Here is a 26,739-nt window from a genome sequence, read left to right on the forward strand (position 1 = left end):
ATACATATATAATAGTGTAACTTGGTACAATTTTTCTGGTACTCAAAATTGTTCCATACATCTAGAAATAATTTATAAAGCTTAACTGCAACTCAATCATTTGTATGTGCTAAAATAAATCTATACAAATGAAATAAATTTATAACTCTATCAGCAAAACTATTGAGCTATCAATAATTTCCAATCTAATCCAAAGATTCTGTAACTCAAACATTAAAAGTCAATACAATGATCTAAGACGGTGTCCGAAAATATATAAATTAAATTATAAATCGTAACATTAAGTGACACGATAAGATATCAATTATTCATGCTTTATTAGCAAATGTAAGTTATAATTATTAAAAAATTTCTTGATGCTAAAGTTACATCGAAGTGCAATAAACTTCTTACGATCAACTACTAGTTACCTGGATGTACGGTTTTTATCACTATCATTAATTTAAGACAACTTTATTCAATTCCTATAAATAATATATCTTGAAATTCTCGAAAATTGATCAAGGTTTTTTGGATTCATTGAGAACACTGCATGTAAAACTACTTGACGGTTTTATGTTGAGCCTAATTTGATTCAAAAATCATGTTTGTAAATAATCTGTATTCGATATAATCGAAATAGACATTTTTTAGTCAAGCTCCAGTTCGTAATACTTATTTCACGCTTAAAATCATAAAACTCATTAATTTAAGCAATATATAAACAAATAAGTCATACAGGAATGATGTCGGTATTATGAAATATGATTCTGTAAAATTATTATGAATTGACGACGCAAATCGTATACATTTTTATATTTATAAATTAACGATATTAGTTTTGGTAAAATAAAATTAAACTTGATTTATCCAATGTATCCGAAGTTATTTTAGTATTCAGTTATACTTTACAGTAAGCAAAAGAATAATTGTCAAATTCTATATAGCAAGTAATGATAAAATCTAAATTTACATGGTTAGTTTTATCGACACCAATAAATATGAAAACAGATATTTAAAATATACAAATTGATATATTGAAGTGTACATTGTTCATTTCTGCAATATTCGAATCTTACCAATACTAAAGTAATAGTATCGGTAAGGGGTCTGCCTCTATCTTCGGTCTCAGTCAAGCCCTATTTTCACTGAACTTTCAATTAACTTGTTATGTCGAATTGGATCTTGATATTGCTATTTGAATGATATGTTATCTGTTGATGTTGTTCGGTTTATTCAGACAATTTGAAAAAAAAATTTGTTTGTGCAACTGTGTCGTTAATATTAAACCAGTTATACGAATACGATCAAAAATAGAGACAGACCCCTATATATTACATTATAAGCAAAGCACAAATCACATAAATAATATATAAATAATTCAAGTACAACAATATTGTACTTCATTATCGTCAATAGAGATTTGTATATTATGATCAGGAAAAATAGCGTGGACGTTTTTATTGATAATTTTCCTTTTAAATCATATTGAAGTTGTGAGAATAATAATAACTTCTTTTGTAAATAAAAAGTTAATTAATCATTAAATATATAAATCATTCATTTCAAGTCCTCAAATTCATTCTGTAGTATCAAAAAGTACGATGATACATAAGTAATGAACATAAATTCTTACATAAAATCCAGTTTTTTAATCCGATTCCTTAGTACGCGATTTTCTTTTTAAAACAGAGAATGTAATCGATCTATGCTTTCCCTCCTTTCCTTAGCAAACTTCTATAATGGGTAATCTACTATTATTTATGCGAAATTGTTAACTTGTTACTCATATCTTGCTCTTGTTGTTTGTGTATACATACACTGCTCGTCAATCATTTTTGTTGCACGCGAGCGTAAAATTATTAAACTTGAAGTTACGTAGTTCAATGATTGAGTCAAAATTTGAAAAAAACCATTCGAATGATCTTCAAAATTACTTTGTAGCTACATACATCATTTTAGGATTTATTTAATCATTTATCAAATGTTAGTTACACTCCACGAGTCGATAATTTTATCCTTAACTGCGTAACTTTGAAATTGAATAATTTTTCTCTCAGTTATGGCAAAAGTGATTGACGGGTAGTGTATATACGTAGTATAGCCATTCGGAGCACGACACGCACTCCTCGATTGTGTGTGAGTGTGTGTGTGTGTGTGTGTGTGTGTGTGTGTGTGTGTGTGTGTGTGTGTGTGTGTGCGTGCACGTATATTAATAAATCTAATGACATTTTAACATTTGATTTAGCGCAAACACGATTATTAACAAACAGGTCATGTTAATATTATTTGTAACTTTTTCATTGTGCACACACACATAAAAAGAAAAGTACCATTGGATTCTGCGTTCTGTTCCATCGGGATTTATCTCAATTTTTTTAGAAAAGGTGGATTTGTGCCGCAGAATCCAATGATACTTTATTTTTTAGCATGCATGCATAATGAAAAAAGTTACAAACAATATTAACATGACAATATTAACCTATTTACATCGTGTTCGTGTTGAATGAAATGTTAAAATTTTACTAGATTTACTCATATACACTATGGCGAAGCATCTGCATGTAAGACGTGTATTTCTTGAAAAATTCAGCTGAGCGACATAGGCCGAGTCAGTCGAGCAGACGTAATGCGTTCCTAAGTATAAGTTGAGTATTTTGTACATTTCGAGGCTCTCAATTGTGTCGGATGGATCGTCGCGTCGCAAGCGCGAGGGAGTTTCGAGTCATCGGTCATTCGTTCAACATCGTCCTGCAGCTAGAATGTATCCCAAAATCTGCGCCGCTAACTCGCTCATCCTAATCGCTGTATTTTTCATTAATTCAGGTTGACAATTTTTTTTATAACATCCCTCTATCTTATTATTTATTTCTGTTTCATTAATTGTGAAAACGAGATTATCGATATATTTTTTTGTCCTCTTTTTTTTCAATATTTTGATGTTGCTTCGACTACAGTGAATAGTTTGAAATGCTATTCCTGCGTATCAATCAACAGTGGCGACTGCTTCACCAATCCGTCCCAAAGAAAATTCATAACCGAGTGTAATCCAAGCTCGATGAGAAAGCGAATGGTCGACGTTAGCGGCATGTCAGCGTTGATTGACAACTTGATGGAGGAACTCAGTAAGAACATCATTTATTTTTTTGTCTCGGAGGATTCGTATCGACGAGTGCCAATTTCTAATCCTTCGCGTCTTAGATTACTATATCAATAGTATAAACTAACGCACAGACGCGCTAACAATAAATTTTTCCAGATTCCATCGACCTTAAGTGGGAGTGTGTCAAAATCGTCTCTAGTGAGTATATGATGTCGATTAAGTTAGCCTCATAATTTTCTCTCTCTTTCTCTCTACGTTTTTTAAATGAGATTTATTTTCTCTTTGCCCTCCTACGCGCATTCTTTATTGCTGCACTCAAACAAATACGCAGAGCCCATGGGACAATTGACAACTGTACGGTCGTGCGCCCCGATCAAATTGCCCTGTCCAAACGAGCCAGATACCCGCTGCTACCACTGCAAAAAGCAGTTGTGCAACTCCGCCGAAAGCGCGAGCCTCACCATGGGAATGTTTGCCGTACTTGGCGTCGTCGGCGTCTACTCGGCCAAATGAAAGAAGATCTTGTGTACTCATTGAACTCTTGTAATCATAAAAAAAAAAAAAAAATTAACAACGCGACAAGAGTTCGGTTGTATTTTTTGTTATACTACCCCGAAATTTTCAAATTCAAAATATTTTAGGCTTGTAGTTTTTCTTTAGTGTAGAGGGTAAAACAAGAGAAAAAGGACACTTTCACCATTGAGGTAATACGTTGATTGCACATATAATACGTGTTCAAAACTATTATAGGGTTTTAAATTTTCAAAAATCGTTTCAGAATCTATGAGGGCTCTGCTGTAACGCTCTCATTTTTTGAGATAACCCACTGAGAAAAAATTAAAAGTGATTCTTTTAGTTAGACTTGGTCTGTGCTTCCCATTAAATGTTAAAACTTCGAAATCGGATATGTCAAATTTTAGGCCCGTTATCCCCCCAAACTTGAAGAATTCTTAAGCCTAATTAAAAACATCAAATCTTTGAAAGCTCAAGGTTATAAATGAGTTACCGCTCATAACAGTGGTGTTCGTAAAAATTATTTACAACGCATCAATAAGATCATGCTATTTCCTAGTACTATTGAAAAAGGAAGGGCTCTTATCACCATACCGACCTAGAAGTACTTTTTTATTGTACTTTCTAAGATTTATCAAAAATTATTCTATCAAGAATCAATCCCATAATTTAGAGGAAGGAGCTCATTCCCGACCACCAATTCAGATCCATCGCCCCACTGTTGAACAAGTTAACCATATTCATATTCTGGTTTGAAATTTGCTCGAGAATAAGCTCCACTGGTCGGCCGTTTCACAAGCCTTCGATGTGGCTCGAGGGCCTGTTGTATGTTCATAATTGAAAACAATTTTCTAATATTAATGTTTTATATAGAGTAAAAGTAAACGCAGCAACTTCGGACCTACATTATCACAAAACAGCATACTTGGTTCTACTCTTTTTCCTGAATTTTTTAAGATTTGAAAATTTATAAATACTATAGGCTTGAAGTTGAAATGAAATCATGTTTGCGACGTTGTTCGTAACGTTGCCGAGAAGTGGTGTTACCGCAACGAATGTTCACGTTAAAAACTCAGTTAAAATTGAGGAAATGTAGCCGCAACCTTATAGTCAAAACAAACAACGCGTAGGACTTTTGTGACGATACTTTTATAACAATAGGGATATTTTATGCGTTGCTGAAACTGACAATATTTCCCATACGGAAACATGAAAAATTTCATGGTTGCGACAACGTTGCCGCAACTTTCCGTGCTATCAGAACCGTACTTGATTTTATACCCAGCCTATAATCCAGTTTCTCAAAATATCTTCACTGCTACATACGTTGATGACTATTACTTTGCCTTCAAGCAGACAAGCTACAAGATTGGCTTAGAAAATGGCAAAAATGAACGAGAGCAAATTGTTGCATACATGGAGAGAAAGCCAATAGTAAAAATTGCTATGTTCGCTCGAAAAGGTGCCCCAGAGTCACACTATGATGGTTAAATGTTGTATAAAATGTAGTAATCTTTACTGATTACTACACACTTATAATAATTTTTGACATAGAGTATAATAAAAATGAACGTTACACTGAAAAAAATCTTCGGGATGAATCCAGCAATACTGGACAGCTGCAGAAAAAAAAACATTTCGCTGCCACGGAAAAATGATTGGGCTATATTTTACAAATAGACACCAGGCTAAAGGTCTTTGAACACCTGAGAAGAGTCAGCGAAAAGGCATCGATAATGATCGGAACCCTCTCTAGAAGCATCCCAATCACTGATGGATCCAGATCATGCAGTTGAAGGAAGTTGCATGCCAACTTCGTAGGCGCCATCCTCCTGTACGATGCCCATATCTGGAGCAACGCAACCGAGACGCCGTCCTACATACGCCAAGTGGAGTCGATCCATAGACGAGCCTGCCTGCGCGTTATCAGCGGCCGCCCACACGTGTCATACGAAACGATTTACATCCTTGCAAGCATGCCACCCCAGCTGGCTCTACCCGCAAATGAGTGCGTCCGACTCTGTATACCAATGCTGCTGCGTCTGTTATGCTTCAACTATTTTGGAAAAAAAAAGTTTTGATCAGAATTTTTTGTCTACGAAAACTATCACTGTTGATTTATCTTTTCTGAAATAAATAACTATGAGATTGCGGCCATTGAAACGAATAGCTTTAAATTTAGTGACAGGAAATAAAATTAATTATTCCATGCTTGTAAATAAAGAATTGTATCTTATAACTAATTTTCATTCAAGTATAGAATCTAAGTATACAACAACACTATGTCAACATCAAGATACTTTTTTTGATTAAAATTGTCTAATTACCTCAAAAAAGGTATTAACGGGTCAAAAAACATTAATTTTTAAATTTTTTTATTAAAAATTGTTGAAACTACTTACTGATCAATTAAGCGTTCGACACCATACAAATTTGTGTTCAGCATCAAATTTTTCATGGAAAAATGTTAAAAAATTCGACGAGAGTAATTTCTCGCCCCCCCCCCCCCCTTTTCCTCGCATTAGTTGGCTTAATCTTGAGATCGAGCTTTATAAGAAGGTATAGTCCCTAGCTCACCGGTTCATATATAAAAGTACAGGGGCCGCTCGTGCGCATAAGATATGCGTCAATATAATGACAATTTTATAAGGGCTATAGCATAAGAAGCCCCTATTTCGCTTTGTGTACTGTAACATGCATAACAATGCTCGTCATTTGGGGCCTTCCATTAATTACGTAAACAGGTTAAACTGAATTGTGAATTAAAATTGATTTAAATTTTTACAACCCTGATTTACAAACTTGATTTAAATCTCGTCAACTGTGAGAAGGTATCTTTCCAGCAGTTGCGCAGTTCTGCTGGCCTGCAACAATATTTGTCAGCTGCTAACAATATGCGTCTGCTGCACAGTGCATTTCACTTCCATAGCTCAGTACTTACTCACATCTCGCTGAATGAAACACATCAGACGTATATAACTGACAGTAGTGTAGTGTATAGTTTACCGGCCGCTACCGCGACTACTGATTTAATTAATGAAAATTCGACAAAAATGTTTCACCATCTAAAACACCCGTGATTATGCTCGTTACGAAGTGCGATCATTCTGTAAACGATGCTCATTAGTTAAGGCCTCCAAACTTTGATTTGTTAAGTAACGTAAATTGCGCTGAAATCTGCTACGACAATGCGGCTGTTATATATTGTCTGGCAATTGCTCCTGTTACAATTGTCACAACTACGCCTATTCGATGCAACGACTGAAGACCCATTGGGCAAAATTATATTTGCTAATGTTGTAAGTACCCCTATATTTTTATTGTTATTTTGATTTTAATTTTAATTTCAATATTTTCAATTCACCTCCAATGCATTTAATCATTTCAAAATTAATTTTCTTGAATTGTTATTCAATTAAATTTTCAAAACTCAATGATAAGATAAGCAAACCTTGTAACTGTGAATAATTTTTACACTTATAATGGTCATGAATGCATATCATATCAAATTTCAATGAAGAATCTCTGAGTGTCTCATTTCAATGACATTGTACTTTTATTCCAAGCATATGCCAACAATTCATATACAATTTAATCTTTGTTATTATAATGATATTACATCAAAGCTTATCAAAAATTCAAAATTATGATAATATTCGTATTTTCTGTTTTAGCTTTTTAGGCATGGCGATAGGACACCTATAAATCCTTATCCTAATGATCCATATAAAAATGAAAGTTCTTGGCCTGTACCATTTGGTCAATTAACAAATGTTTGTATATTTTAATACTATTATTCAATCTTAAATATTGCTTTTTTATTATATCAAAATTATGACAAATTAGTGGAATACACTGGCTTTTTTTATAAGAGTTACATATTGGACAGTCAATATTTTTTAGGAAAAATTCCAATATAATAAAAAGTTACCAAAAATTATATTTTCATTGATTTTATTTACTTGTTAACTTATTAATTTTTTTTACAGACTGGAAAACATCAGCATTTTCTTCTAGGTCAATGGCTTCGTAAGCGGTATGCTGATTTACTACCTGAAAAGTATTCTCCATATGAGATATACATAAGGAGCACAGATGTTGATAGAACCTTGATGTCAGCCGAAGCTAATTTAGCTGGGCTCTATCCACCTATTGATAATGAAAAGTGGGATTTACAACAGTGGATGCCAATACCAGTTCATACGGCTCCAGAATCAGAAGATAGTCTTTTGGCAGGAAAAAAATTTTGTGATAAGTATTCAATTGAGTTACAAAAGGTTTTAAATTCCCCAGAAATAAAAGAAATTGAAGAGAATAATGCAGAGCTTTTTGCTTACTTGAGTGAAAAAACCGGAAGGAAAATATCTACTTTGGAAACTGTGAATTATTTATACAGTATTTTATACATTGAGGTAATTATTTTTTGAGGATCTAAATACTAATTTTTTATTCAATAAAATTTCTTTTGCAACTGTTGTGTTTTAGAGTCTATATAAAAAAAAATTACCTGAATGGACTTCAAATGTGTATCCTGAATTGTTAAAGCCTCTGGCCGAATTAAGCTTTACAACTCAAGCTTATAATAAAATACTTCAGAGATTCAAATCAGGTTGGTGAACTGTTAAAATTAAACTTTTAATTTACGAATTATTTTATTACCAATGTCATCTTTACATCAGGGCCTTTATTGAAAGAAATGATCAATCACATGGTGCTAAAATCCAAAAATGCTTTAACACCTGATAGAAAAGTATGGGTTTACAGTGCTCATGATGATACAGTTGCAAATTTAATGATGACTCTAAATGTATTTGAACCTCATTGCCCACCATATGCTGCTACATTACTTGTGGAATTGAGACTTCATCCAATCGTTGGTCATGCTGTTACCGTAAGACATTTAAATATCTGTTATTAAAAATAATTACCTCTCTATTGTAAGCACGAAAAATAATGTTTTACAGGTATCTTACAAAAATTCTTCAGATGAGCCCACTTTATTAACAATTCCTGGATGTTCAACAATTTGTCCTTTAGCGCAATTTATCAGACTCACAAAAAGCGTTGTTCCTACAAATTGGGAAAAGGAGTGCTTAATGGACTATGAAAACTATCAAATGGGAATAACAACAACTAATATTATTGGTAAATTTTTATTAATTTAGATTACTGAACTCACAAATGACAATGATTAATTTCCAATCTTTTAATTTTTTAGCGCTTTTAACAGTATCAGTTTTGATGCTCACAACATTGATTATGATTATTATTTTATTTGTTTATTGGTTGTACAAAAGAGAATATAATCAATACTATTCAAAATTATCCATGGAAGTTGCTTAAATATTGAAGATTACAATTTTTAAATAAAAGATCATTTAAATTGAAAACATTAAATTTGTGAAAACTTCAATTTTATTGATATTTTGTGCAGATTATTTTTTTGCATCATGTGTAACTGTTATCATGTGTTAATTATGGCAATGAAGAATGTCTAAGTATCTCGTTGATAATATAAATGATAAATCTTTATCAAGTTGTTTAATGGTTATAAAAATCCTTGTTAATGAATCCTATTAAAAGTAAAATACTATGGTACAAAATTTATATAGTGTAAAATGTATGTTATTGAATGTACAAATCAAAAAGAAACTTAACTTACTATCATGAGACTGATCTTTCATAAAAATTGTATAAAATATGTTCAGCATTTATACACAATTTTGTTTATCCACAAAATGTTCCCCATAGAAATGGTTTGTGTTCAAGTTATGCACGTTGAAAAAACTGTATAGCTTACCATTTTACTTGTCAAATTTTTAAATCAAAAATTTTAAGCATTTAAAAATAACTGTGATATTTTATGTAAATAATGATTAAACAATAAATTTTACTTTCAGTCAATAATAATAGATGTTTGTAAAAGTATTTCAACATTTTATTAACTCAAAAGTAACAAAATATTTTTGTGCAGCTTTAATATTATTCATACAAATTATTTTATAAATATACCTAGATTCAATCGCATTATTTATTACAATATTTTAAAGCTCATTTACATCTTTAGTTAATAGTCCTGCCTTTAACATCTGAATCTTGCATGGGTCTTCATGAATTAAAATTTTAATTAATTTCGTAATGAAACTAACGCTTTTTACACATATTAAAATATATAACAATAAATCATTTATGGCGAAGCACACTTGTATTATCAATTCAATTTAGGATAAAGCAACACTGTTGCGTAACTTGAAAGTTCCGTTTACTCCTTCATCATCACAGAATACCGGATTCCTTCTGAAAAAAGTTATGATAATTATTAATTTATGATCAGAAAATTTAATCCTGCGTATATTAGACTGGTTTTTATTTCTCAAAGCGTTTCGATCTTTGCTATAGATGTTTTATTAGGTTTTCAGTGTTCAAAAACTTTTAAAAAATGCTTCACTGGGTCTAAAATAGTACATTATGTTACTGAGTTGCGTATAGTATTTTTCATCATCGAGTGCAAGACGTCGATTTAAAGATTTTCCCGCACGCTGTGATGAAAACTAATTTTTTGACTAGACTTTTTTATTCTTTGTGTTTTTTCATTAAGTCGTTTTTATTCGAAATAGAAAATCGTAAATATTGAAAACTTGTTTTTAACTAAATCTTTCAAAAGATGTTTTATAGTTTTTTATTATAACGTTTTTAATCTTTACTATTTTCTATCCCTAAAAGAAATGACTTAATAAAAAATAAAAAAGTCTTAGAATTAGTCAAAGAAAATGTTCGAATTTTAATAGATTTTTTCCGGTACTTTTTTGAAAAATCTATTTCAGTTTTTTGAGTTATTCTTCTAACCCTTCAAGCCGTAAGAATCTACAAGAGTGTGCTGTGAAATGCGAAACAGTTGGCAAAATTAGAACCAGTCTAACGTATGTTGAAAATGACAAACAACATTCAACCATAACTAATTTAATTCTCACCTGGTGAACGACAAATTTTTAAAATCCTCAGCTACGATTTTTCATACTTTGTGAGTAGAAGAAGAAAAGTGCAAACAGAAAAAAATGGTTAGTCTTTCATGAAAATAAAAACCGCATTATTAAAAGATTTTTGACTCGTTTGTTGATGTTTAATTTTATAAGTATTGACTTCCAATTATTTGACATTAGTACGGTCAAACGTTATAGGCCTCGGGTTATGGTTCTATAGAATTTTTTTTTGAAATTCCTCAAATATTGGTCTTCTATGGGTTAATAAAAAATAAATTTTCAGCAAATGAGTCATATTTTGTAAAAGCAATTCAAATACAATAAAAACACACATGTCCTCTAATTTTTTTAGAGTAGATTTTAAGCGTTTGCCCACGTTCTATCTAAACTCATTGATTGATCATCATCCAAAATGAAAAATTTATGAGATGAAAATAATTTTGATGTCGAAATGGCAATCAAGTAATTTATGAGATTTTCATCTGCTTAGGATGTAAAAGTTTCGTTCATCACCTTATTGATAACCGTAGATTTGTAGGTCGTATTTTTATTTATCAGTGTATGCTCTTTAAACGCTTGGCCTTGAAATTTCAAAACAATACATCGCGTAAATATAATACGATGTTTTCACTCTCGCACAAGTTGATAAATTGATAAATGCAATGAGTCATAAGAATCCCATGATTCGACGTGCAAAAATTAAAACTTTCAATAATATTGAATGAAACATTACGATTATTTTCTAATAAATTTTGAATGATAGAAATCTGAAAAATCAAAACTAGTCAACTCTGGAACGTTTCATGTTTTCCTCCTTTAATAGATCATTTACATAATTTATTTTTCAAATCTTCAAAAGTACTAACTACTTTTAGTATAAGTTTCAAATTTTATCGATTGATATCACTCGGATGGCATCACAATATTTGAACCCAATTATTTTTTGAATACTTCGTTAAATCATATTTATCAATACGGAAATTTTTATCGGAGACAAATACACAGGCAGTTTTTTGCGATGAAGGACGCAAACAAATCGCATGCTAATCAACTTAAAACTACGTACCATGCGAACAATATGAAGACTATGTGACCATGGATGACAATGAATTTCTGAATCCCTAAACCACGATTGCATTTGTATTTTTACTATTTTAGCATGAGTCGTGTACGTGGTACTATTCAGATCTTTAGGTATCCAGCGAGGTTTCAGATGTATTGTTGAAACTGTACATACAGATGAACAACATATTAAAATCTTTTGCTGGTACAATATTTTTATATTATATTACATTTCTGCAGCAAGTTTGTTAAATAATTATCCACTCCAAAAGTCAAAACTAAAGTTTGATCATTACTGCAGAAAAAAATACTGTCTGCCATTAAAAATAATATAAGTATACTCTCTAACATTAGTAATTATTGATAAAAAAAACTAGTGTTACACAATACCGCAATCGTTTTAAAAACAGTTATTATATTTTTAATGGTCAATACTCATGCCGAATGTAATTATTTGTTGAAAACCACCTATGTATTAGATGCTTTTTTTGATAACTCAATTATTTATTAATATAAATGCCAATTAAATTTTACGATGAACTGAAGAGCTCGTAGGTACTTGAAAATGAATGAACCAATTTACTTATTTAGCCCCAAAAACAAGCACTTCTGAAGTGATCGAACCCATAGCTCGATAAGTATAGTTCAACTTTAATGGTTGACTCTGAAAGTTACAGCGCGTAAATAAATTTTAACAAATTAAAACTATTCAAAAGGATCCCCGGACACAGTTGCATGGAAAAATTCTAATATAAGATTTAAAAAAAGTAGGATTTTTTTAGAAAATCATTAAATGCAACATTTTCAATTTTAAGAAACCATTGAACCCTAATTATCTTGTACGATCGATTAGCCGCAAAGTGCGCCTTGCCATCGACACCGCATATTAAAAATTGATACAAACGGTACTAATATTTACCATGTAAAAATGAATATTTATGATGAATTTAATTAGGTTTGGTAAAGTTCGTTTTGGATATAATGGTAAAATTAAATTACTTGTCAATGTTATCGATTACACTTGGCAATATTCTTAACGGTCGATTGAAGAATTTAAAAGAATTACTGAAAACGCATATACACTGTTCCAAGATAGTTTCCAGTCTTGGTTCGTTACATTTTTAAATAAAATTGTTTTCATAAATTATCTATTGAAGGATATGAAAAAATAAAAAAAAATAATATTACATAATGTGAGTTATAATTTTCGTGCAAATATCTTGTGTATGTTTTACAAATCATTTATCATTTGCTTTATGGAAGCAAAATGATTTTAAAATTTTAACAAAATTGTCCTAATGCATTTTTCATAATTACAATGTTTTTGAATGACACCAGAACATATGGATAAAATAAAATTTTAACAAGTAAATGAATATTTCCTGTGAATTTTCACAATATTTCATCGTTAAACAATTCTTTTACTCTTCTTCACATTTAATGTACGATATATTTTCATAAAACAAAGACTTTTCACCTACGATCATATAAAAATCGTTCATTATATAAAATCTTCCATCATAAAAAATATCTATAAAAATAGAATTAGGTTCTACGGGAAATTTTTAAAAAATTATTTTAAAATAATTTGTTCTAATTCCTATTTCTAACTATACAGTTTATAATATTTTGTTTCGTTAAAATCCTATCTAAAAGCATGAATCTTCATTGTAACTCACACCATAGCAATTAATATAAAGCACGTGATGCATAATAGATTCATAAGATAATTGCAATGACTGTTATTATACATTTAAAAGCATACAAGTTCCCATACCATAAAGATTAATAAAAAAACATTTAGTGCTTAGCAACTATGGTAAGGTTTACGAGTATTTTTGTGTATAATGACTGCAGGTACATTAAAATATTCTATAATTTTCAATAAACATGCTTCTCTTGTGCTGCAGATTCTGGGTAATTTAAGATCTATTTACAATTATTGATCACAATCCTTACCTAGAATAAGCGATAGGGTGGGAAACATTTAAAATTGTTTCTACTGGGCCACCAACATACTTTTCAATAATCTGTAAGATAAAAATAAGAAAATTAGAACATAAAAATAACAATAATTATAATTACACATTTTATAATTACTTACGGGATAGTCCTTAAGAGAAGTTGCTCCCATACAGATAGCCATATGAATCACAAGGTATAAACAAAATATCAGATACAAAACTGCATAAATGCAGATTAATGTTTTTCCCAGTGTTCCCATATCAGAAACCTTATCATATGCAAAATAAATATTTATAGATATGACTAGGAGAGATAAAATTGTGGCTACAATTTTATTGAATCTGAAATAATAAATGCACAATTCAGTAAAAAATTAATAATAAAAACAATTAAATGTATAAAAGCTATACATACAATCCATTTCTGAATTCACCCATAATTGCGACACTGCTAGTAAAGGCAATTGTTGGTAGAGCTGCAAATGGCAACTGAATACTCATAACAGCATTAAGAATATCGTTCATTTTAGTCAGCTGACCAAATTCAGCATACAAGGCGACGAATAATGTTGGCACAATAGCTATTGTCCTAGTGAAAAGAACCCGCTTCCACCTGGCCCACTGTAAATTCAAGAATCCTTCCATAGCAAACTGACCGGCGTACGTGCCAGTCATAGTAGATGATTGACCAGCTGCCAAAATACCAACGGCCCAAATAATCATGGCAATGAAACCAAATTTACAACCCAAGAAGATACCTCCTTTGTATAAATCTACTTCAAGCCCTTGAGCATCAGTCATGTTCTACGGAAAAATGATATTTTCATTTCAATATTATTTAAACAAATTGAAGATAAAATAAAGTAGCAGAAATAAAACTTACCGAGAAGATATCAATACCTTCTTGGAAATGGTTGGCCTCGCAGAGTTGAAGCTGCAAAGAAGTAAATACTTGAAAAAACGTTCACTTTTAAAATCATATGGTAATAACTTTTTTACTTACAATATCTGATGGCTTTTTTTCGAAAAGACCGTTTGCAAAAACAGATACTACGAACACATTGATTACAAAAGAAACTAATAAGGCGATAGTAGCTTCTATGAAATAATACATGTTTGCTTCTTTAACTTTCTTTGGCTGTCTCCTGTCGATATCACGAGACTAAAAAAATAAACAATTCGACGAATGAAAAAAAATGTTAAGTGTAAAAATCTGTATTTTCAATTGCAAAAATTATAATTACCTTGACAAGAGCACTGTGTAAATATAAATTGTGGGGCATTATTACAGCTCCTATTATACCCACGGCTTGAGTTAAAGCACCACTACTGCAATCTTTACACCAAGGGAAGAACATTCCTTTGAGTATTTCTCCTTGGGGTGGAGCAGCAGTGATGTACTGAAAAAACCAAAAACAAAAAAAGAGTTAATCCATCAACGTTCCAGAAGTCAGAAAAAAGTATGCACTTCCAAATCAATGCAAAAGCAAAAAAAAAACGTACCTCGAATCCGAATGTCACAGCCATGACCGTGATTAGGAAACCGAAGAACAGTTCCAACTTTCGAAGACCGTACTTGTCCAAGAACAAGAACGTAAAAGTATCGACGATCGTGAAAATAACACCTCCCCAAATTGGAAGCCTGATAAACCATAAAGAGACGTTTGAGAAATTAGATTGAAATGAGGATAAATCGAGCCAATCACAAACACTTACCGTCCTCCAGTTAAAAGGAAAAGAGCAATGGCCGTGCCAATGACCTCTTGCATATCGCTACCTATGATCGCTATTTCAGTCATGATCCACAGTAAGAATCTTGGCAACTTTTTGTACTGGCGATGGCACATCTCAGCCAGATGAAGACCCGTCACGACGCCCAAGCGAGCGCTGAGCCTTTGCATGAGCAGTCCCATTATCGTCGCGCTCAGCAAAACCCATAAGAGCTGTAAAAATACAATGCAAGTTCGTATGAAAGTGTGACTTGAATTATGGCGCAATTAAACAAGATTCAAAAATGTATTTTTTGCTTACCTTGTAGCTTGCCTCGACTCCCGATTGCAAGTCGGATTCTATATTGCCGGGATCCAAGTAAGCAATAGACATTAAAAATCCAGGACCGGTGAAAGCCCATAATTTTCTCCAACTAAAAGCACCCTGAAATCGAAATGTTCAATAAGAATTAATGTTCCGTGAGAGCATTAGATTTGGGAAGAAATATAGAAATGAATAATTATAAGTATTTTAAAAGTTTTGAAAAAAGATGACGCTTTCGATTGTTGTAGCTTTGCAGTGAATCATTTTAATTAAAGAGATTTGATTTTTCATCACGCGCGAATGACTGAACGATTGCGTGAGTCACGGATCATTATATTTCTCGTTGAATAATCCGACAGCGAGAAAAAGAGAGTGAGAACTTGAGAAGATGATCCGAAACTTGAATGCTTTATCGCTATCACGTCACATTTTCAAACTTGCCATTATTTTTTACGTTATGGTTTTCCAAAGTTTTAATCGAAACTGCATTTATTATAGGACGGTTTTCCGTGAATCGGAATCCTCGGATCATCGGGAAAATCCACGAGGAAAATGAATGTTAAAAAAAAATTCAGCCCGCGAGCTTTGTTCAATAGGCTCTACGTGGCGTTTTAACGACGCAATAAACATCGATTTCGTATGCACACGTTTTCCGCAATGATCGCACAATATACTCACGCTTTCGATCTCCGGAATGGGAATTCTCGTCTCGGCGAAGTAGGTCTGAGCGTTGAGGTTGGTGCTCTCGGTGGCTCTGTCGCCGTTGCTGGCTCCGTTCCTGTTCTTCGCGCCTGGGCTACTCTTGAGCTCGTCCGAGCCCTGCGTCGCGCCTCCGTCCCCGGCGCCAAATCCGTTGTCCGGTCTTGAATGCATCGCGGGCTTCGGTTGTCGACTGCCAACAAACATTTAATTTATCAATTAAACACATTCGAGTTACATCTTTAAGATTATTGTTTCATAAGCATGCGTGTGTGGGTGCGCAACATAAACAATAGCTGCCGCTGCACGCCAACATCCACATACGTACACATACAATGCGGACGGGCTTGCCTCGCAGTGACGCGTTTAGCGCGAAGAAACGGAAAAAAAATGATTCTACTTTATAAGGCAAAGTTAGTTAGCTACCGCGAGCGCATCGCGCGCCAGACGTACTCAAGCGCGCACGAGACCGATAAGTTATCTAACTTTTCACACTCGCGGCGCGCGTCCGAGAGTTTATTGGCACCGCGTAAGTGAGCGCGCCGAGGACTTGGCGTGACTCTCGATTGCTCCTTACACCAGTACAAATTATGTCGAACGTAGTCGTCCATTTTTGAAAACAAAAGCAGCGAAACTGCACGTGAGAGCCGTGCGGCCAATTTCTAGCGCATCGTAAGCCGTGCAGCGTGTAAGAGTCGGCGAACGGGCTCTTACGTAAGGACAACTGCAGACGATAATGTACTCGCGAAACTCGACAGTTGCATGCAAAGCTCGTCCTTTCGTACAGGTGTAGTACAAAAAGTTGCAGATGAGCATGAGATCCGCGGGGAATTTATCGATGGAAAAATCTGTTGACCGAAGCTTCGTAGAATAGCCCGACAGTGATCGATCAAGTCTGAATCGTGTGCTAAAAAGATCGGCAAGAGGAGAATGAGTGGACTGAGTCAGCTGGCCGCGAAATAATGGCGATAACTACTACTCTCGGCAAACTCGTTGGCACGCTCGTGCGATGATTTTCAATTCGTTCAAATCTCGAAGATAGCGTATACAACGGAATATACGATCGCGGATTTGAAAGCTCGCGGAGCGACGACAACTCGCGAACACGAGGTCGCTCACGGCTCGAAGCTCCAAGTCGCGTACGCAAATGAAGGCGCACGGGAATGACCGAGGAAGCGCGCGAGGAAACGATCGAACCACATGCTCACTTCCGGCTCGACGAATCAAAAAGTCACGTCGAAGCGCCAGACCGAACAGACACGATGATCAAATTTTCAGACGTCTGCGGACGATGATTCACGCCAATGTATTCGATAACGTTCTATCGCACAAACTTTTATGGATGCGGCGCGAATCGGCGCGCATTAATTTTCACAACTTTTCAAATCGAGCGTCCGCGTGTCGAAAGTCCACAATTAGTTATCGGCAACGCTCGACGATAAGCCGCAGAAGACGTCGATGAAAGCCGATGATCGCTCGATCGAATATCTCGATGCAACTGAGAACGCGCTTCGTACACGGCACTCGCAGAAAAAAAAAGAAGAAAAGCCGTATATCTTCACTTAAAAAAAAACTATTCGTACTCACTCTTCGTTTTTTTTTTCTTATTCGCACTCTAACTCTGCGCACTAACTATTACTACTAGCAGCGGACAGGCGCTGCTCCGAAAAGTACCGAGCAAGATTTTTTAAGAGACAACGATCCGAGACGGTGGAACACGAACGATGTGCTGGCCACGACGCGTCGTACTTAAATGCTGCCACACTAGACCCACACGCGACGATTTATGTTAAAATTATCAGTGGACGCTAGCCCGCCCCGCTTCTCTATATACACGCATGGCGGGGCATTTTATCTTACGAGTATTTTTTTCTTCATCTTCGATGCCTGAGCCGTGATTCCAGTCTAGTAGCTTTCTCATTAGCCGATTATTCAATCGTTTATCTTTTGTATAGCCGCTATAAGCCTGTGTACGTGTGTGTACGCGCGCGAGTAATTGTATGCGGCTGCGTGTGTATATATTTCATGTTGATTCTCTTCGGAATGAGATAAATAACAAGAGCTACTGCACATATGTATGTTGGATTACAGCGATGCGCTACTCACGGCCATTTTCAAGCTCGAATCGAGCGAATATGGAATTTGGAGGATGAGCTTAGCCCTGTAATGGCTAATGACATTCTGAACCTATTAAGAACCCATTAAAGGTTTTCAATAGAGTCACGTAACAGCTTTGATCGTTTACTCAATAATTAGGTGGCAATATCTTCCTTCTCAAGTACCCTTTTTAATTCATCATAATTACGATGAAACAGCTCAATCTAGCATAATCCCGTTAAAAAACTTTCAATCTTTAATTTGAGAACCCTCCATTCAACTTGAATATCGTGAATAATTTTACTGATTCGATTGATGATAGCTTTACTTAACTTTTTTACACCTGTTAAATGATTTACTGTGCATTTTGTTATAATCTTACGTTTGTATTCAGATACTTAATAACATGTCCCGAGATTTCGTCGAAAAGTAAAAGTTGTCAAATTCTTATTGACTTCAACAATTAATAAATGATTGAATTGAAAGTAATATCACAAATGACGTTTTTTTTATTCAAAGCAAGTGTTATATCTTCAAAAATTGTATCCAACGTGCAAGATTCGAAATTTGCTTACAGAATATGCGCGATAAAAGCATTTGTTATCAACAGTTTTGAATAAACTAGACAATACAATGGCTTTTCTCTTGATGAAAAACAAAAAGTTTTCGTTATTGATTGTTATCGACGCTATATTTAACCAGAGTAATTAATCAGGAAAGTTAAAATAAAAATGGAAATCCAGACTTTTAAGCAAATGATGTCTCCAGTAAATTTTTTTTATTCTTAAGCAAGTGAGACAGGACGCAGGTGCTTTAATTAAATGGCACGCTTCTGAGCATAATATTTTCAATAAATATTTATGTTGTCTCGATTTTTGACCTAATTTTAATTTTTCAACTTCTATGGCTCTAACCTTGAAATGATGAAAAACAAACAAATGAAATGGAAACAATATAATTGAATAAAAATGTTATTAAATCTAAAATCGAACGAGAAAAATCAAAAATTCACAACGATATAAATTTACTTGAATTTTAAAGTTGATCGAAAAAATTGCATCTCAACAACTTTAGAACAAAAATTAAAAGGATTCAGATTATCTATAAATCCAACGATTTACCAGCTGAGATAATTTACTTTTTTAAAGCCCTAAAGATTAATTGCATTTATAATTATCGTGTAAGCTTGGATTTAATCAATAATTATAAATAATATGAAAGTGTCACCATAAAATTAAAATGATACAATGTTCGGTGAAGTTTGACACGTATATTCATATCTACATCAATTACTACAAATGATTAGATATCAAAGTACGTGAGCATTCCAACCGCAGCTCATACACGCACGTGACCAACTGTTCGATGTTATTTTTATAATAAAATATTGTAAATCGATTTGAAGAATACTTCATGGCGAGAAAAAAAAATTTGCAAAAGTTTTTTAATGCAGATGAAAATAATAATGGAGGTATTGTTTACTTTTACCGAACAATTAAAAGCATTTAAAATGAAACTGATACGATAATCATAGCACTTGAATTTTTGCTAAGGAAACAAGTACGTAAAATTGACGAAAAGATATGGTTCTTCTACCTGCGGTGAAAACAATAGAATCGCTTATTGCTTTGATTGATAAACAGATTAAAAAGTATTACCCATGTAAAGAACTAATTATTTCTAATTCTTTTTACGTGATACTGATAAGTTTACTTCATAAAATTGTGAATTATCTTAATACCAATTACAATAGAAGATAGTACTTACTATTTTAAAAGAACCTTACAATAATTAAATGATAACTACTTTATCCAACTAACAAATCAGACATCATAAAAAATAAATTGTATTGTAAATTGTTTAAAAAAATTTAGTTTTTAGAAATAATTTTATCATAACAGTATTTTAACGCAAGTTTATTAAATATTTGCCAATGACATAACGCACGTTTTATCATAAAATCAATGATCGCTTTAAAATTACGCACGTTTCTATTAATTAATTTAGGCTCTATTTTTCTTCGACTCGCGTGTTTCATATCTCAATAACATACGAGCTTTCCGTCTCGCATTTTTTTCTGAAACAATATTTAATGATTGTAGAGATAAATATTATGTCGAAATTCAAATTCATTTTAGGAAGAATGAACAATTTTTTAAGCGGAAAAATATTTCATTACCAATACAATTTTTGTCATTTTTCTGCGCATGGCTCAAGTTATAACATGAGATTAGCATTAAAAATTAGAGAATAATAAACAGTCACAGAATCAATACATTAATGAAAATATTCATTTACCTATCCAAAAATTCATGTAAATAGCATCAATAACACCCAAAAGTTCAAATCATAGAAAAACATGAATGTACTTAAAACAATAGCAGAAAAGAATTATAGTGTAATTCTCATTATTTTTTGCATAAGTTATTCTTAATTATTGACAATATTTTATAAGATTTTAAGAATTGAATAAAAAGTCTTCAAAATGTCAAAAGGCTTATGTGGGTTCATTAAAATTTCAAAATTATTCAAAGCATCTTCATAATTTTTGTTATGAAATAATTCTATACATCAAATTAAGTGTATCAATAAAACCATTTATTTTAATAATTTTTTATTTTCAATTTAATAATAAAGTTATAAAAGGATAATAATATAAAAATCTTTCATGCAAAAATATTCATAATTGTCTTGTATGAGTACAAATAATCATGCCAACATTTCACACCAGATTCATCACCTGGTTAGTTGTTAGTAATAAATTAAAGAGCTTTCATTAATTTATTTAACCATAAATGACTTCACAACTTCTTAAGTAGTTACATATGTATGTATCATTAATTTTGAGTATAATTGTGTGTGAAATTATAGCATGCAGTTACTCTACACAATTAAAAATTATTTATTACAAAGCAGTTATAGGCATTAATTTTTTGTCTAAATTACAGCTAATTAAATAAATAAAATCCACTTACAAGTAAAAAAATCATAAGAATATCTAACGGTAAAGCCTTATCATCTCAGTTCACTTGTGTATCTTCATCAACTGTTCACAAAAATAGTTTTTAACTTGTTTTATTAAAATGTACGAAAATTATGCAATAATGCAAATTAAATTTATAAAAGGTTTGAAAATAGTACAGAAAAAAACATATTTAAATTGAATTTTAGGTCAACACTAAATTTTGAGGATTTCACTTGTCTAGGTAATAAACAACATACATTTGTATTATTATAAAAAAATATAAAATAGGTGAATTGTTAATTTATTCACATGGAAATAATGTCTATGTTCGAGTAACTTTTAACCTCCTCAAAATTTTTAAAATATCTTGCTGCAAATGCTAAATTATTCTTCCTCGAATATAAACTTTCCGTTATTCAAATAACTTTACTAAGTGTATTAACATTGCGCAAAACAAGGCCAAATTCACAGAATATTTACAAAATCATAAAACAGCAAAAGAAAATATACACAATACAAAACGTTGAATTGGCCAACAATTTTATCGTCAACTCTGGTTGACATAACAGGCAGCGCCAGGTAATGCATGTGTCATTGGCAAAACTCAAAACTAATACCAACACCGACGGTACATACAAAGATTCGCATATACACAGATACCTTACACCACATAGCATTAGTATAGCCAAAGAGCCAGTTGAAGCCTGGTTGAGATATTGTGCACAGTGCAAACTTGCACACTGCACAGTGACTGGTGAGGAATACACATATACAACTGCATACACGCATCAGCACATACACATACAAGTAAGTATAACAACAATTTACCGACGACTAAATATATATGAGGCAAGCTAAACGCTTTGCCGCAGTGGAAGCGGCGAAAAATTATATGACCGCTTGACCAGTGTAAAAGTGAATTCTCAAAAGTCGCTAGAGCGCCTTATGTTTACTGTTGTCGGTGGGCTTGTCGGCGGTGTCATTAGGAATTATAATCGACATCCAAGGTACTGTCAAAGGGTTATGAGTTTCGGATTTTCCTCTCGAGTCGCTGTCAAATAACAGCTGTACTGGTGCGTGTATATTGCTTGCGATGTGTGACATATAGATTTCTGAGTCATCGATTACACACTCAGCAAAAATCTCTTACAGTACTTGCTGCACGTAAAGATTGAATCCAGAAACGTCTTCGCTTATCTTTGTAAAATTGGGTGTTTTAAATATTTATTGATTGCACGGGACCTTGAAAATACCGGCGGCAACTTTTAGTGCTGCATTTGTTAAATACCTGCAGGTATTTGTTCTTAAATTCCTTATTTTGCTGAAGGAGTTTCCCATTATAACATATGTAGTTTACACTCATTTTTGCCCTTTAGCCAATCTATAGAATATTGAAGTGCTTTCTTCAACTTATTGATTTTTGTGCTCCTACTCTTATTCTTTTAACATTTTTTCCTAAAATTTTTTTATTATAAATTTTCATCATCAATTAATGTTAAAAGGTGTGTCATTCAGTAAATTGAGTAATATTTAAAAAATCATCATTTTACCACTTTTTGAATACATAATAAAAATCAAAATTACAACAATCCTATTCTACAAAATATTACTTCGCTAATCTGTTGAATATACTGAATATAAACAGGATAATAGTTGGATACATTTTTTAAAAGGAACTATTTTACTTGAAATCTTTGCAATAATCTTAATATTATTTTTCTTTATTGCTGTTTATCTTGGTATATTATTAACCCAGCAAATTTCAATTATTAAAACCTTTACTTCATGTTTTATCAATATTTTTATTTTATATAGTAAATAAATTTATGTTTTAGAAATTTTTTCACTGTATTGAATTAAAATGGCCAATATTGGTAATTTGGAACACGAAATTGCAAATTTGCAATTAAACAATGATGGGAGCCCTGTAAAAACAATCAAAATTGGTAAAAAGGTTGGACCAGCTGTTCCACCAAAACCTAAAAAATCTATACCCCAGGTAAATTAAATCTCAAAAAAATTCAACTTTTTAATTTCTATCAATATACTATTAATTTATTGCTCTCAAAAATAATATTTATCATATTAAAGATGATTGTACTAACAATATTTCTAGGTACCACAAAGTTACACTATAAAAGCTGCATCAATTCCATCCTACAGTACAGTTCTTAATAATGTTGGTGCTAATGAAAAGACATCGAATCTGTATATGAATACTCCAGCTCCGTTTACACCTCAAAATTTGAATAAAAATGAGTACTTAGGTCAAACATCACTTAATGGAACTAATTCATCAATTAGTTATCAAAACAGTGAGAACTTCTATTCAAATGAACCAAGAGAAAAATTTAATTCAGCTTACAGATATGATGATAAAAATGTTTACTCCAATATTGGTAATTTGCCAGCTCCACAAGTGCCAGTATTAAATGAAAGATCGCACAATTCAACAAGAAATGCTGTTTACAGCAATATCGAGCCTGCAGTACCAATACCTGTTCCTCAACCCATTCAAAAAGAAAAAGATATTGTATATAGCAATATTCAATGGAATAACTCAAAAGTAGAAAATACTTACTGCAATGTACCTTCACAAGGCAATTCTAATGGTAAGCTATAGTTAATAATGAAAACATTATGTTCATGCATACAAGGAATTCCATTTTTCCTGATTTAATTTTTTATTTTTATCCTTTTTGACCTCATGAAATTACTTCAACTTTTTTAGTTTTTTTAATTTGTTTAATTTGTTTTAACCCCTGATTTTTTAGATGAATTACCTCCACCACCTGAGTCTTCTGAATTTATTACTTGTGTACCAAGTAGTTCCTTTCCTCCTCCACCAGAAGAACTTCCTCCTCCTCCTAGCCCTGTTTCATCAAGCTACAGTGAATTAAGATGTGCTACTTACCAAACAGATTTTCCATCTGAATCATATCCTAATGATATATATGGTCCAAGTTCTCAATCAAGTTCTACCTATGAATCTATTTATGAGCCAATAAATCCAAGACCACCGTCACAGCTGTCGTGCAATTATTCTGTATATTCTGGATATGGTTCAGCATCTCAACAACAGGGAAAAGTATCTTCAGTGAAAGAAGTATGAGACAAATACTTTGTTGTTGATTTGAAAAAATGTTTAAATTAATTAATTGATGTCACTGACTCATTTATGCATAGGTTGATGTATTGACTGACCTGTTGGTTCAAGGAATGGAAGACAATAGTGATGATAGTGATATATATGGAATTTGTGCACAGTGTGGTAAAAGAGTTGAAGGTGAAGGCACAGGTTGTTCAGCAATGGATAAAGTTTTTCACATAAATTGCTTCTGCTGTTTTGTTTGTAACATAAATTTGCAAGGCAAGCCATTTTATTCTCTTGAAGGAAAGCCACATTGCGAAGATGATTATTTAAATACTCTAGAGAAGTGCTGCGTTTGCACTCTACCAATTTTAGATCGAATTTTACGAGCAACAGGAAAACCATATCATCCATCATGCTTTACTTGTGTTGTATGTGGGCAGAGTTTAGATGGCATTCCATTCACAGTTGATGCTACCAACCAAATTCATTGTATTCAATGTTTTCATAAGTGAGTATTGGATAACCGATTTATATTTTTTCTGTTATATCACATATATAATGCATTCTTTTGTAGGAAATTTGCTCCTCGTTGCTGTGTATGCAAAGAACCAATTATGCCTAAGCCAGGAGAAGATGAAACTGTCCGCGTAGTGGCTTTAGATAGAAGCTTTCACATTCAATGTTACAAGTGTGAAGATTGTAATCTTGTTTTATACTCCGATGATGAAGGAGGATGTTATCCACTCGATGATCATGTATTATGTAAGAGTTGTAATGCAAAAAGAGTTCAAGCTTTAACATCACATATGATAACAGAATTATAAATTTGCCTTCGTCCTTCCAGAAGACTATCGTTTTTCACTTTTATACTATAAAACTATTTACTAATTTTATTGTAGAAAAGTGTTGCCTATAGTTTGAGCATTTTTACATTTTTGATAATCTACAGCAAGAAATGTTAGTAAACAAAATTGTTTTGAATGGCAGTATATCTATAATGAAAGAAAAAAAAATTCCAATAATATAACTTTTAGAGTATAAATTATGTTACTTTAAAAAATTCAATTTTTCTTTTTTTTAATTTTTGAATGATGTTATTTAATTTGTATTATACATGTGTAAATAAGAGAAGATTAATCAACAATCTTTGTTATATGTATCTATTGTTAAATGATTTTATAGTGTTTTTATAAAAAGGATGTATTGAAGTGTTTTTGTAGTTCAGATATTATTTCATTTGAATTATAAATTCTCAATATTTATTAAGATTACTTAATAAGTGTCATTACTTATTAACTATCATAGAAGTTATGTATTGTGATGCAATAAATTTTCGTAACTAAATAAAAGAAAAATAAAATGAAAAAAGCTTTAAAAAATACCTAAAAAATTTCGTATAAAAATACTCTACAATGTGATGTGTCAACATGTAATCGAATATTTGTAATAAACTAAGGTATTACAGACTAAAAAATAAAGATTCTATATTAATGGAATCATTCATTTTAAAGATAATAGCAAAAGAAAACTCATTGTTTCATCATTTACATCTTAGTTTTTAGATGAGATTTATTTTTCCACCAAATTTTCCATTGATTTATAATTATGCGGAGTTGTTCATTTTTAATTTCGTTATTACTTTTCCTACATAGTTATTTTTTATTTATTTTCATTTATTATGCATGATAGTTAATTATTGGTTTAATATATATGCATCTTTAATGTAATATATATATATACATATTTGTATATATACATACATGTATTCTTTTTCATATATATGCGTATTTTTATTATCATTAAAGATCACTTAGACCTTATTTTTATACTTTTGTATCATAAATCTACATGATGTATATTTCGGAATTATACATTCATACATGCGCAATTTTTACGGAGTTTCGTGCATGAGCGATGCATTTTAACAGTATTTGGTACAAATAAAATCTTTAAATTAATGGAAATAAGTTTTGAAAATCTGATTGATATTTATAATTTTAACAGTTTTTATATTTTTATCATACAAGTAGTGATTTAAGTTTTGATGAATTTAGTCAAAAGCGATCAACATCAAATACTATGATGTCAAATTCACGTTTTATCTTTGTAAAAATGCTGATATATAATTGTATTTTTATACAATGTTTTCTAAGTCTTTCGATATGTAAAGGATAATTTATGAATAAATAAAGTTCTGAAAGTGTGTAATGATTATAAATTATGAATAATTTCCGAAGCCCACAGTAACA

At 32.1% G+C, this 26,739-nt stretch overlaps 4 protein-coding genes across 8 annotated transcripts; 3 read left to right on the forward strand and 1 right to left on the reverse strand.

Annotated features, from left to right (window-relative positions):
• Positions 1 to 1,900: 1,900 nt before the first annotated feature.
• LOC106651071 lies at positions 1,901 to 3,651 on the forward strand. 2 transcript variants are annotated; one of them, XM_014369409.2, is made up of 5 exons: positions 1,901 to 1,965; positions 2,651 to 2,805; positions 2,937 to 3,104; positions 3,239 to 3,280; positions 3,414 to 3,651. In XM_014369409.2, coding segments are annotated over exons 1-5 (549 nt in total). In that variant the 5' UTR covers positions 1,901 to 1,963; the 3' UTR covers positions 3,596 to 3,651. The 2 variants fall into 2 exon arrangements, with proteins under 2 accessions (XP_014224895.1, XP_014224896.1); XM_014369410.2 differs by lacking the exon at positions 1,901 to 1,965 and having other exon boundaries at positions 2,598 to 2,805.
• A 2,709-nt stretch (positions 3,652 to 6,360) lies between these two features.
• On the forward strand, positions 6,361 to 9,468 carry LOC106651106 (prostatic acid phosphatase). Its single transcript, XM_014369464.2, has 7 exons — positions 6,361 to 6,894; positions 7,270 to 7,368; positions 7,585 to 8,007; positions 8,081 to 8,204; positions 8,275 to 8,486; positions 8,560 to 8,740; positions 8,814 to 9,468. Exons 1-7 carry the CDS (start codon positions 6,784 to 6,786, stop codon positions 8,936 to 8,938), a joined length of 1,275 nt encoding a protein of 424 aa, XP_014224950.1. The 5' UTR covers positions 6,361 to 6,783; the 3' UTR covers positions 8,939 to 9,468.
• Positions 9,469 to 9,608: 140 nt separating this feature from the next.
• LOC106651104 (protein Malvolio-like) lies at positions 9,609 to 21,946 on the reverse strand. Of its 4 annotated transcripts, none has more exons than XR_001339342.2 (14): positions 21,741 to 21,946; positions 21,407 to 21,477; positions 16,314 to 16,527; positions 15,633 to 15,755; positions 15,318 to 15,544; positions 15,105 to 15,243; positions 14,846 to 15,001; positions 14,605 to 14,763; positions 14,485 to 14,535; positions 14,017 to 14,405; positions 13,742 to 13,943; positions 13,597 to 13,667; positions 11,642 to 11,802; positions 9,806 to 9,892 (listed from the first exon to the last, which is right to left on the reverse strand). XR_001339342.2 is itself a non-coding variant. In XM_014369462.2 (14 exons), exons 3-13 carry the CDS (start codon positions 16,506 to 16,508, stop codon positions 10,594 to 10,596), a joined length of 1,731 nt encoding a protein of 576 aa, XP_014224948.1. In that variant the 5' UTR covers positions 16,509 to 16,527; positions 21,407 to 21,477; positions 21,741 to 21,946; the 3' UTR covers positions 9,806 to 9,892; positions 10,567 to 10,593. The 4 variants fall into 4 exon arrangements, 2 of the variants coding, with proteins under 2 accessions (XP_014224947.1, XP_014224948.1); XM_014369462.2 differs by lacking the exon at positions 11,642 to 11,802 and adding an exon at positions 10,567 to 10,612; XR_001339341.2 differs by lacking the exon at positions 9,806 to 9,892 and adding an exon at positions 10,578 to 10,612.
• A 116-nt stretch (positions 21,947 to 22,062) lies between these two features.
• Positions 22,063 to 25,415, forward strand: LOC106651105 (lipoma-preferred partner homolog). Its single transcript, XM_014369463.2, has 6 exons — positions 22,063 to 22,203; positions 23,232 to 23,395; positions 23,513 to 24,008; positions 24,171 to 24,502; positions 24,583 to 24,998; positions 25,065 to 25,415. The coding sequence occupies exons 2-6, from the start codon at positions 23,258 to 23,260 to the stop codon at positions 25,312 to 25,314; spliced, it is 1,632 nt and encodes a 543-aa protein (XP_014224949.1). The 5' UTR covers positions 22,063 to 22,203; positions 23,232 to 23,257; the 3' UTR covers positions 25,315 to 25,415.
• The last annotated feature ends 1,324 nt before the right edge of the window (positions 25,416 to 26,739 follow it).

Source organism: Trichogramma pretiosum, unplaced genomic scaffold, assembly GCF_000599845.2.
Source record: "Trichogramma pretiosum strain Unisexual culture from Peru unplaced genomic scaffold, Tpre_2.0 scaffold65, whole genome shotgun sequence".
NCBI classification, from domain to species: Eukaryota; Metazoa; Arthropoda; class Insecta; order Hymenoptera; family Trichogrammatidae; genus Trichogramma; species Trichogramma pretiosum.